The 13,075-nt window shown below is 40.0% G+C and overlaps 1 protein-coding gene across 2 annotated transcripts; it reads left to right on the top strand.

The window, feature by feature from the left end:
• The first annotated feature begins 392 nt into the window (after positions 1-392).
• Positions 393-12,574, top strand: LOC118777937 (voltage-dependent anion-selective channel protein 2-like). 2 transcript variants are annotated; one of them, XM_036529199.1, is made up of 10 exons: positions 393-478; positions 5,720-5,791; positions 5,928-5,977; positions 6,457-6,459; positions 6,958-7,110; positions 8,422-8,474; positions 8,829-9,056; positions 9,722-9,872; positions 10,195-10,252; positions 11,056-12,574. In XM_036529199.1, the coding sequence occupies exons 2-10, from the start codon at positions 5,725-5,727 to the stop codon at positions 11,145-11,147; spliced, it is 855 nt and encodes a 284-aa protein (XP_036385092.1). In that variant the 5' UTR covers positions 393-478; positions 5,720-5,724; the 3' UTR covers positions 11,148-12,574. The 2 variants fall into 2 exon arrangements, with proteins under 2 accessions (XP_036385092.1, XP_036385093.1); XM_036529200.1 differs by lacking the exon at positions 6,457-6,459.
• Positions 12,575-13,075: the final 501 nt, after the last annotated feature.

Here is a 13,075-nt window from a genome sequence, read left to right as displayed (position 1 = left end):
TTACTTCCCTTATTTTTGAGGTTTTGATATGGAAACAAGGACACAAACTACTAACTGTATATTTGATGGGGATATGCCCTCTCAACCTCAATGACTAAATAACTGTAAGTTTGAATCCTTGAAATAACCTCTTCAGATGATTTTTTCCCAGATATGCTTACGTATTGGTTGTAATCACAAAATTATAAACAGAGACATATTTCATTGTTTTGAAATTATTGTCTTGGATGTATGTTTATATTTGCATTTCTAATAAAACTGTACAAACATTTAAGAATTATCGTTGGTTAATGAATGTATAAGGAAACACTTATATGATAATGTATATGTTGCAAAGGCAACTCCATTCCCCGCCCGGACAAACCGCGCCTGCTCAGTGGATATTTTTCCCCTCTTCACTTTCTCCTTCACCGTGCCCTCCTCACGATTAGGCAACGCTGTACACTGTGACCTGCGTGTCCAATCGTAATAGAAAAAGGTAAGAACAGAGGAAACTTGCGATACAGCATTGCACAAACATGGGCAGTGTCATCAAATAATAGTAAATGTCTTGAAAAAATATTTTTGAGCATGGTGAAATGATGGAACATACGTATGTAGCTAGCTAGCCACATTGTGCTGCAGCGTTAGCCAGCTAGCTAGTTTGGCAGTAGTGATTTGGCCTAGCGTGCTAGTTAGCAAATGGCAAAGTACATCAGCTAGCCAGCTAGTTAATACCGTGTGGTGGAGATGAGTGTGCCTTTATTGCTGAATTATAAATATGTGTCCTGAATAGCCTAACTAGCTGACACACCCAGAGTTGCATATCTTGTGATATAACCACGTAGCTAACGTTGGCACTTTTTGAATTGGGTTTTCTCTATCACTTTGTCAATGTCAGTGGTTCTCCTTGCGAAGCAAAGCTGCCGAGCCATCCAAAGCTAAAGCCAAAATCAGTGCGTCAGTGCTCAATTCAATGTCTCGGTCTTCGGATTCAGTTGTACTGGGTTATTTGACTACAATTTACAGATACTCCAAATAGTACATAGCCAATGCATTTAGCTAGTTACTACTGCGTAAAGGTTTATCTATCTAGTTATTTCACTAAGTAGGCTAGTTAAACTAAACAATAACCAGCCTTACTGCTATCGAGATGTGCAGTGCAAAAAGGGGGCGTAAACCTGCCATTAGCTAGCTAGCAAAGATAGTTAGCCAGCAATAGATTAAGCTAAATAGCAATTTCTAAGAGTTTGCAACTGGACAGCTTTGACCAAAAGTGACGCTCTTAATGTATAAACAACTGACACCGAAAGGTTGCTGGCAATTTGCGGGCCTTTGTCTTACGCGTATGATGTCTGACCCTGGTCTGCTAACGCGAGCTAGCCGGCTGCAACAAAGGCAGATTTCTTGTATGTAACGTTAGCTACGCTAGAATAAATACGTGTCAGACGTGTTGCTTGATGGCTATCACTTACCCGGACAAAATTTGTGAGGGGTAACTCGATTCAGGAATTGGTTATGTTAGAACTGAACTAGTATTATAGGGAACCGAAAAATAGCAACGTCTTAATTAACTACAAACAATAAGGACAAGCTAACGTTGCATAAAAACTGCTGTCGCATAGACTGCGAATGGTTTACTCGAAGGAAATTACTTGTGGGCTACATGCTTAGTATTTTTTTTTTTTTTTTTGCTTAAGCTTCCAAAGGACTACTTTAGCAAAATAATGTTAACTTACATGGACACTTACTATGTTATCTGAACCAGAGACTGAAATTCTCCACATACAGCGTTGTTCCGATATCATTGTCTTCTTTCTCTGAAAACGTCACATTTAACATATTATCTGTCAAATCAACATCTAAAACTAAAAGCTTGCTAAAACCCAGATTTTTTTTCTAAACTCCAGATGCAGCTGAGTGAAATTAGTTTTAAAGACCCAGTTTCCGTTAAACCTAAGCAAAATAATGTTTTCCTTATTTCAGTTTTTACAGTTGTATCAATACCTGTAGGAATCGGAATTGTCTCCACACAGTAAATTATACTTTGTATTCTTGGTGTTGAAAAACTACTTTGTCAACCTGTGGAGGCTGAGTAGGAATGTATTTCCTCTTCTGATGAAATTATAATGCACATACTTGCAGTGATAAGGCAGTGTCTACTTTCCAAAGTGCGGTGAGCTGAAATGAAACTTTAATTGATCTGCGGTTCCTCAAACTTGACTTTAAACTCCCTCACTGGCCTGGCCAGAATAAGTAATATTAAAGTGAGTATTGGAGCGTCATGCTAGCAGGTAACAGCTTTTGCTGATTGGGCATGGGCTATGTGGAAAGTATGCGAACGCAGGAGACTTTTCAGTTATTGGATTGTCGTTGAACTGCTTAGCTGAAGAAACCTGTCATCGCCCAGGCTGATGACATTAGGCTTGAAATCGCTTTTCATTTCACAGAGCTACCTCTTGGCATGCAAGAGGATTTCTGCGCTTGCTTGCCGCAGATGGTTTTAGCTGTGTGAGTTCTAAGTTCATTAAGGCAAGACAAGTGTTGTATAAATGTGGATGTTTCTGTTACTGAACAAAAGTAAAGTTGTGCAACTATGAATATGTAATTAACTACTTTGGACATTAATTACTCGTGTTCGTTTACACCCCCTGACTTAGAATAAGGCTGTAGTTGATGTACATTAATACACATCTTTGATTAGTTTTGTTATCACTCAGTTCATTTGATACTTTTTTTCAAATCAATAAGCCAGCCAGTTTTGAACTAAAGCAGTGCAGACACAGAAAAATCTGTACTCTATATGGATATGTGCATGCACACTGGCAACCTTAAATACCTCTAAAAATTGTACCAGAAAATGCAAGTGCTCAATCAGTTGTTTTGGTCCAGAGAGAAAATGTGGATTGTTGTACCATATAAATGTGACGTGTTTCCATACCCCTGATGCTAACCGAAAACGCAGCTGCATGGTTGCTTTGGGAACACTGCAGTGGTGTAAAGGCGTCTCACAGGGGGATTGAGGGTACAGTTACTGCATCATCCATGGCAACATAATTGCATTGCCTTGTTTGGATGTGTCATGCCAAGCTCTTTCGGGGTTTTACATATGAACATTTTGTAGAACATATAATGCGTGGTGTCAATAAATGGAAATATCTACTCTCCCAAAACTCTCATTTAATCTGTTTTCCGCTGTACCATTCGCAATTCATGGAACCCTTGGTTACTGACAAAATAATATACAGAATACCAAATGTAATTCATAAGGGGTTTGGGATGAAAGAAATGAAAAGGGGAACACAAAGAAAAGCAGTAATGGAGAACAGAATCTTGAAGTCACCATGGCTCGCTGAAGGGAAGTGAGGAGTGTGGGAGAGGGGAGGGTGTTTTGTAAATAGAATGTGACCAGGGGGCTGGATAGTCCTGAGCAGACGGACACCAGCAGACAGGAAGAGACACCAGCAAAGTCACCTTCACACTCAAGAGGTTCTGAACTGCCTTCACATTGTAGAGTCCCATGTAAGAATGGCATTGTTTTTTTCCCTTGGTGAAGTACCATGTCATGTAGGCAGTGTGTGCACAGATAAATATAGCACTGGTCACAGAAAGGGAGGGTGGAACTGTTTATGGTATGCTCATCATGCTTTATTGCAGGATGTGAAGATCATAACAGTTTAGCAGTGATCCAGGCAAAATGATGATAATAATGATGACTCTCTAATCTGTTGCTTTGGCCCCAGGGTTCTTAGAGATGCTGAGGTGTCAGGTCCATAGGATTGTGTGTTGATTTGATGATGGAATGGGGGATTGGTGGGGTGACAGGGTTTATAAACTGTGGTTGGGTTGGCTGAAGCCAGTGCTCAAAATTCTGCTCTTAAAAGTGACATGAAAATAGCTAATGTACTGTATAACTGGGAAAGGTGGTGAAGAGTTAGATGTATTTTAATACTTACATTGTAATAGACTTGCAAAGACTTGAGTGCACTTGAAAACTAATTTCAGATTATCATTTCATTTTAGCCAAGAACATTCAAGTTTAAAAGTTACTTTAGTCAACTACATGCAGATCACATCACATAAAAGTGCATATGTATTCTTACACAAGTAGCATGCCTTCCACACCAAGGGGACAATTTTATTTGGCAAAAATTGTATTCCATTTAGTTCAGTGGTATCTTCAACACCACCCCAGCAATTGCCATGTGACAGTCTCCGTGCTACATGCATCTTGGCTCGACTCGTGTGTCATTACATTATGTTCATTTAGCAGATGGTCTTATCCAGAGCAACTTCCAGCACAATAGAACATAAGCGTATCCATGGCAGTGTATCCATGTCGCAGGGCAGTTTCTACCCTGAGGAACTAATGTTGCTGTGTGTGTAACAGGGTTGCAGCAGGGTTTGAACCACAGCCCTTGCTATCCACTCAGTACAACAAGAGATTCAATTAGCTCACTGAATTAAGGCCTGGCTCCCAAGCCAAAGAAGTTAATCATGCTCTGATTCTGCCTCTAAGGGGTTATGTCACATTTTGTAGAGGACACCATTTGCTGCTGAGCACTGCTGCATTTATTTGTCACAGAATTTGTGAACTAAAATGCAACCAGCAAGCTAGGCAAATTCCATAGTTTCTTTGTAAGACCTGTAGGCCCACTTATATGTGTAGGGTACTTTTTAAAATTTTTAAAGGGCAAATGGTAGCTATAGGTTGCTCTATTTATGAGAATAACTTTCAGCATAGTATTGAAGAGTTGTGGATGAACCTGATATCAAATCTTGTGGGCAGAAGCATTGCAAGGGAAGGTGCATTGGTAGGTAGTGTGGTTCGTAATCAAAAGGTTGGTTTCATTCCTGCTGGGGCACTCCTGTTGTACCGTTGCACAAAGGTTCTTAACCCACAGTCACCTCTGTAGATATTCATCAGTATAAATGGGTAAAATTGTAACCTATGTAAGCGGCACAGTGTCTGCTAAAAGACCAAATGGAATGTATAAGGACCACCTGATGTTTTGGCAAGCATCAGCTGAAAGTGCCCAAAACCGCTTTCCGTTTTGGAATGCTCATTTCCGTTTAAAACAATAACTGTTTACAAATGCTTCAGTCATCACTCAAAGTGTCGATTGAGAAAAGAGCCAACAACTGGTTAATGTTAACTGATTTTCTCCATAGGAGCAGATCAGTCATGGAAAACAGGGCATATTTAGATCCTTGCAATCCTGTTGTCACAGTATATGTTTGTATTTTATGTAGGTGGTGTTTAATTTGATATTTATATATGGTACTGCCTTTATGTGTTGAGGATTTACCTGTAACACAGCCCTCTCAATTTCCACAGTGGGGATAAATAATGTTGAATTGAATTGAATTGAAAGGAATATTTATTTAAATGAATCATCCGTGTGCATAATTTACTGTAGCTGTTGTCACATTTTGTTGCCTAGCAAAACACCAGTACAGATCTGCTTGGGAGTGACATAGCAGAACTGATGGAGAGCTAATAAACATATACAAGTTGGTTGGCATTAGTTAATACCTAGGTGCATATTAAAACAGAATTGCATTGGGGGAAAAAAGCACACTGCAGAAGACCTTTGTAGTTGAAAAGAGGTGTTGGCTCACTTGGCTGTTGTTAGAGATGTGATTCTTCAGTGTGTCAAGTACTTGTTGGTTTGGTGTGATGTTATGGGAGTGGTGACATTGCCTCCCCATAATTACTGATCTGACATTCTTTCTGCAGACACCATGGTTGTTCCTCCCGCATACGCCGACCTGGGCAAATCCGCTAAGGATATTTTCAGCAAGGGCTATGGTGAGTGGTCCACGCCCTGAGGACTGTCCAGCAATCACGTGGAATGGATCAGCCCTCACATTTTAGTACCCTTGACTGATCATTTCTTTCATTATTTCAAGTTAATGGCTCCTTGTTTGTCTTGTCTGTGTCCTAGGCTTTGGTGTTGTGAAGCTGGACCTGAAAACTAAGTCACAGAATGGAGTTGTGAGTGTCTTTTTTGCCAGCCTTTTCTGTCCCTGAGCCCTGTCATTTTCTGTCTCCGTCAAAATCCCAGCCAGTGCAAGTCTTTCCCACAAAGCTAATGTTGTAATAACGTTATCTCTTGCTCTGCGGTTGTGAGCTTTGGCCATGCTAATGTAGCACATTAGTGGGCTGATTTCATTTGCCCCCATTTGGTGACTAAATTGAAAATGGTAGCAAAATGGTAACCAGAGAAGTAGTACAGTAATGAACTCCCTGACAATTCCAAATATTTCCAAATGTCTTTGGTGTCCCCTGTCAGTTGATGATCTTTCTGATAGCTTGGATGTTAATGTACCTACTAATCAAGCTACAGGGTATTAGGAAAATGTCATTAAAATTCTGCTTTTATGTAGTTAACTCTTTTATTTAGTGCATGGGTATCCTCTCTAATGCTTTGCTCTTGTTTGTTTTCCTGCTGTCTGTATGGACTACAATGTCAGATGGTAAGAGTGTGTGTATGCAATGCAGACGGACTCTCCCAGGCTGTCTAGAGAGCTGATGGCGCTCTCACTGTTTTTGTCCTCTTCTCCTTCCCCTCTCCTCCCACATTGTCCATGTAGTGCTGTAGGGTGCAGTCGAGTCAATATTCATAATAATGTTTTGTTCCGTGGCAGTTTATGTGTGCAGAGGACTCCCAACAGTTTGTGTAATATTACCTCTTCTCTCCTTGTTTTTCTTGTCCCTTGGACTTTCTCTCTCTTACTGTCTCTCTCCTGCTTTATTCTAACATCCCTTGTTTGGCTTCTCTGTGCCTCCTCCTTACCCCGCTGATGTTCCTCTCCTCGTTTTCCTTTCTTTTTCTCTCTTCGTCATATCCTTCACTCTCTACATCTTGCTGTTTAATGGCCATGTACTCTGACCCCCCTCTTTGACTATGTACGTTCCCCCCCCATCCCATTGCTCTCTTTCTCTCTTGCTGTGTCTCGCTCCAAATTTCTCAGGAGTTTTCTACCTCTGGCTCCAGTAACACAGACACAGGTAAGGCTGGTGGGCACCTGGAGACCAAGTACAAGGTGAAGGACTTGGGCCTGACCTTCAACCAGAAGTGGAACACAGACAACACCCTTGCCACTGAGGTCACCATGGAGGACCAGGTTAGTAAGTCAGACCAAATCACCCAGCTCTAATTAGCTTGTAAAGGTCAGATGTTGTCCCCAAATTTGCATGCTGATGAAAGCTCTGTGTGCAGGGCATTTATCTACTGGAGATGCAATCATGGAAGTGCAAGATCTCTGATTAGCTGATTAGGAGAAGATGATATACTCACAGACACACAAACACACACACACCAGCACAGCCCTACAATTAAATAATCATGGGCTTAAATTCTACAATGCTTTTAGGTACAAAAATTACCCTTTCTCAGGTTACATTTTAAAATGAAATACCACATGAAATCGAATAGCTGGAAAGCTATCTAGCAAATGCGCTTGTTTTCTTTAAAGGCAAATAAATGTTTTCTTACATTATTGAATGCCATCCATTCTCTCTCACTTCTCCCTTTGCCATTTCTCATGGATGGCAGTGATCAAGGTAACTGTGGGATCCAAGTGGCTCTCTGATCCAACTGGTCAAAAGATGAAAAAAAATTATTATTCCTGAGATGAATACCCAGTACATTCTAGTAAATAAATGTGTATTTCATGTTTACAGTGCATTTCACCTTACTTAATGGGTACTTGAAGATGTTTTGCTAATTTTCTGAAATTTTGCATTACCACGTGTGTTGGAATGCATCTGTATATATGCAATGGCATTTTTATCTCTGATGAAATTATGATAGCAAAGTGACTGGTGGAATGCATCTGCTTCTTTAACTAAAGTATACAAGTCATATTAGGAGCAGTGGATCCAGGGTAGCTTTGGAAATAGGACAGTGACATCATCACAATTAACTGATCAATTAGGGTTGGAGTTAATGAGTTACCATTAGCTGTGTGTTAATTCAACAATAGAGATTGAGAGTTGTGACAAATGTAATTAATTTAACTTCTGGAAGTGATTGCTAGTGCTGCCTCAAGATGAAGGGTAGGGATTACTTGCAGAACTTGTAAACACAGAACTCTATACTACCGTTAATGCTAGTAAGCAAATGAATGACATTTAACTATTCAATATTCCCAGTTTGGTTTAAGTTTGGTTGAATTATTGTGACAAACACAAATAACCCACCTTGTTCATGGACCTATTAACATTTCCAGTTGATTGCACTGCGGGGTGCTTTTCATGTTACCCAGGCCTTGTGTCTTTAAATGTTGTCAAACCTGAAGTCAGAAGCCGGCATGGTCACACCCTGTATCCTTGCCAGTAAAATAGGGGGTAGTGATTCAACGAATCATGAATCTTGTGGCCTTTTTGAGGTTATCTCAGTTCAATAATGACTGTTCCTTGTACCTGTTTTATAGCTGGCTCAGGGTTTGAAGCTGAGCCTTGACACTTCATTCGTTCCCAACACGGGGTAAGCTCTGTGTTAGCATTACTTATTAAATTGCAAATTTTAACTTCTTTCAGAACTCATTTGTTTAATTTGTGTAGTAGTGTGAAAATGTAGTACTTTTATTAGACCTGAAGCTTACCTACTGAGGATGTAACCAGGTAACACATTGTGACACCCTCACAATATTTCCAAACATTTCAGAAAGAATCCTTCTATAAAACCCAGGCAGCTTTACATGTGCTGTCTGGGCTGAGGGAGAAATTGCATTGCGTAAATGCATATGTATACTGCATATGGTAACACAATGACCCATTGCAACACACGCAGTGCTAAAATTGCAACAATCCTCATTCCCTGGTGTCTTGTTATCTACAGCAAGAAGAGTGGAAAGCTGAAGAGTAGCTACAAGCGTGACTATGTCAACCTCGGCTGTGACATCGACTTCGACCTTGCTGGCCCAACTATACACACGGCCGCCGTGCTGGGCTACGAGGGCTGGTTGGCCGGCTACCAAATGGCCTTTGACACGGCCAAATCGAAGCTGGCCCAGAACAACTTCGCTCTGGGTTACAAGGCAGGGGACTTCCAACTGCACACCAATGTGTAAGTACATAAGATGTGAACCTTTAGCATACATAAGATGTGAACCTAACAGTGGATAGGCTACAATACAGTGCTCAGCACCTGCTGGTTGAGATTATTTCACTGTTACAAGGCATTACTATTGCAAACAAGTTTGTCTTGACTAATTCCGCACAAACGTGCCAAAAAAATATCTTTGTGAACAAGAATTTTAACAGTGTTATAATAAATGTATTCTCATTGAGAGGACAAAGCAGAAAAACTGTTTTTGTGGTCAGGCACACTAAGTATATATATGGTTATTGAAAACAGTAATACAGTGCATTGCCATGTAATATTGTAATAGTAGTAAAGTATTAAAGTAAAACATTAACAAAATGTGATGTCATTAGTTTTCCGTAATTTAACTGTAAAATGTAAAATAAAATTGATAAAATATAATTCTGTCATGTAGCAATGCCACTGGGTAGAACTAACCCTTGTTAAAACTACAGCCTACTTAATATTACATATTAATTGTGCGCAGCAAAAGGACATTAAGCAAATTACATTGTAAACAGTTGTTTATTGATCACTCATTTATAATGGCATAGTGCCCCATGGTTTATAAGAATAGGAAGGGGCATATTCTGCTGATGTCACACTGGCCACCAGGAGCTTGCACGCTGAAGTTGCTTCTGTTTCAGGAATGATGGAACCGAGTTTGGGGGCTCCATCTACCAGAAGGTGAACGATCAGCTGGAGACGGCTGTCACTCTGGCCTGGACTGCAGGCAGCAACAACACGCGATTCGGGATTGCAGCCAAATACCAGCTGGATAAGGATGCCTCTCTATCGGTGAGTGACAGCCCTGCCCCCTCCACTCACCATCACTGAACAGCAAGGTTCGCAGAACCTGGTGTCCTAGATCCACAGTGCTGTGGGACCAGTTCCTTGCTTTTTAATGCGTTTATAAACTAAATTTTTAGATTTTCAGTAATGCATTCAGCAGTGAGTCAGTAGTTTAGCTACAACTGAGATGAGTATTTTGTGCATCCAGAGTAGGATATCCAGCTCTTCAGCAGACCCTGTTCTGTGTCAGATTCCCGATTAGCGTGCTTCATGATGGCATGGTGTGAATTAGATGTCTAAGCTGTGTATAACCCATCACCCTTCACAGGCCAAAGTGAACAATGCCAGCCTGGTTGGAGTAGGATACACACAGAGCCTGCGACCAGGTAACTTCCTGCCTCCTCTCCTACCTCCTGAATACCTTTGCATGTATAACAGTGACTTTTGCGTAACAACCATTGCGTAAATGAGAAGTAGATGAAAAACTGAAGGAGGTTGTCTCTGGAAATTTTAGAATGGAATGTATTCACATTAAATCAGTACATGCATTCTTCCTTTCACTGAATCACACTTCACTGTAGTGCTTACCACAACTAATATCAGCAACCTGTTTATTTTTACTATATTTAATTCTTCAGTGCTTGTCTATATATGGCCATGTGTTGTGTTAATGTATATATGTGGATAAACAATTTGTTTTAATGATGTCTGTACAAACTATATGTTGTGATAATGTGCGAGCAAGGGCTACCTTTGGATGTAAAACATATCTAATAATAAAGTGTTACCTTGAAGGGACTTGTGATTCTGTGAGAACAAAGTATTGCTGTATGTACCAAGAATGTTTAACCTTTTAAGTACCATTGATTTGGTGGGTGCTTGTAGTGTTTAAATCAACACCTCCCCCCATGTAACAAGGTTCCTTTTTTCACTGTTAATACCATTTCTAAGGCTGCTTATTATCTCTTGCTCTCTCACTGAGGAGTTTCCCATTAAGTCAAAATGAGTACTCTTGTATTACCACTAGATGGTGCACCTTCACTAATAACTAAGTGTGCCCACCAAAGTCATCCACCATAGCCCCAGCTTAAATTGATGAGAAATTGTAGTTGTTTTAAAATAGCAGCCATTTATTATTAATGTGTCTCCCTCAATGTGTCTCTCTTACCCCACCCCTCTCTCTCTTCAGGAGTGAAGCTCACTGTCTCTGCCCTGATCGATGGCAAGAACTTCAATACTGGGGGACATAAGGTTGGATTGGGCTTTGAGCTTGAGGCGTAGAGATGGGGGGAAAAAAAACAAAAGCAAGAAGAGCAACAAAGTGAAGAAAAGTCGAGAACCCACCCTAAGCCCACCAAGAAATTACCCCTGTAACCCCCGGCCCCACCGCATACACACCCAAACACCAGTGTTTTGGCCTTAACAGTCAAATCCACAGTATCCCTTTAATAGCCTCTACTATAAACTGGAAACCCTGCTGAAAGACCCACATTCTTTTCAGTTGTGGACTGTTCCAATAGTCCCGATAGTAATTGCTCATCCAAGCTCTAAGAGTACGCTTACAAAGGGGTGATCGCTTATTAAGGATAAATGCAATTTGAAATAGGTAAGGCTGGAAATAGAACTCAAAAAGGCACTTGAATGGAGATATTTGTGTTATAACTGAATATGACATGTCAGTTAGGAGTTCCATTTCTGGTTCAAACAAAATGGCTGCTGATTTGTCCTCGGATGAATGTATTGCCCCTCTGTGAATCTACCCTTTTCTGTCTGACCTGTGACCGGAAGTAGAAAGACCACAAGGGGGCACAGAAACGATTTTAAGTTATTTTTCTTCCCTAACCAATAGATTTGTTTAATTGTCCTGTGTATCAGACTATATATCAAGACAATATCCTCTTTTCTTTCATTGGTAGAATCTTAGTTTTGTATATTGTTATCAAGTTTGATTGTTTGGTCACCTGCCTGTAATCTTTTCAAATCCATATTGACTTGTGATTCAGATAGGGAAGGAGCTGGATTTGGATTGTATTTTGTGGAATAAATTTTCAATTGTATAATTTCACAGTGAAAGAAGCTGGGAGTCATTTTGAAATGGTGAAATGGCAGACAGTTTTTTTCAAAACAACACCTTGTTAGAGGCCACACTTTCAGACTAAATGAACCTGCTGAAGATTCAGTCTCGACCATACAAAGTTATAAAAGAAAAGCTGGGATGAAGGGAAAATTAACTCCACTGTTCAATAATGCCACTTCAGTCTGGCAATGAATACATGTGGCAATGCTGCACTCATTGAGTACTTTATGTAAGAGTAAAGCTACACTGCACTTCTGTATGGGATTGCTGGCCGCACAAAGGACTGCCATCTCCTGTCAATACCAGAACACAGATCCAAGTTACTTGATTGTACTGGAGTATCAGCATACTTCCAGTCAACCATGTATATAATATACATACTCTGTGCAGAGTTGAGCACTTTCACGGTCGTCAGTTGAATTTCACCTTCCACTAGCAAATGGATTCTCTTCTTTTCAGTGTCCAGATCATGTACGCCAAGCTTTGTACCTTTCACTGCTGTAATCCTCATTACACTATTATTTTCAGTATGATTTTGAAGATTGAGTTGTGTGTTAATACATTACCTCTTTTTATGTTCACTTCTGTCCAACTCCAGTTAACAATTATAATAAAAACACTGTTGATATGAAGCCTCCTTATTTCTCTTGAGCTTGTGTGGTTTATTTATTTTTGCTATATATATAGCTATACATATGCACATGTGCAGCATATATGTGTGGGGTGGCTATTTATACTATGAATTAGTATACTGTAGTTACCTAATATGTTCAGTCAGTGAAATAAATGGAGAGAGAAGTTCAGTTTTGCTTGTAATGTCCAAGAGTGACCTCTTGTTATTACAGTTAGCAGTAGTAACTGTAGTACTTTCTCTGTATTATATTAAATAAACTCTTCCAACAGAATCATTGAAGGTGCCTTTTAAAGCAGGTTCAACAGTAGCTCAATGGTCCTATGTCTCAGGTCCTGTCTCAGATTTATAAATAGGCTTGTCAGTATTCAGTTTTAATTTACTGTATAAACATTCACAAACATCAGTTTTACAAAAGTCAACAGGCTGATGAAAAAACTGCTCTCATTTCCTTTCAAAAACCCACATCATGTATTGTGTTCTTCTGTAACTAAAGCTTCT

This window comes from Megalops cyprinoides, chromosome 5 (genome assembly GCF_013368585.1).
Source record: "Megalops cyprinoides isolate fMegCyp1 chromosome 5, fMegCyp1.pri, whole genome shotgun sequence".
NCBI classification, from domain to species: domain Eukaryota; kingdom Metazoa; phylum Chordata; class Actinopteri; order Elopiformes; family Megalopidae; genus Megalops; species Megalops cyprinoides.
Note: the sequence above shows the minus strand (reverse complement) of the source record. Positions and strands in the feature narration are given on the sequence as shown.

Coding starts and splice junctions, on each gene's coding strand:
- LOC118777937 (XM_036529199.1), top strand. CDS start 5,725: ATGGTTGTTCCTCCCGCATACGCCGACCTGGGCAAATCCGCTAAGGAT. Junction 8,475..8,828: donor TCATTCGTTCCCAACACGGG/GTAAGCTCTGTG, acceptor TGTTATCTACAG/CAAGAAGAGTGGAAAGCTGA. Junction 10,253..11,055: donor CACACAGAGCCTGCGACCAG/GTAACTTCCTGC, acceptor CTCTCTCTTCAG/GAGTGAAGCTCACTGTCTCT.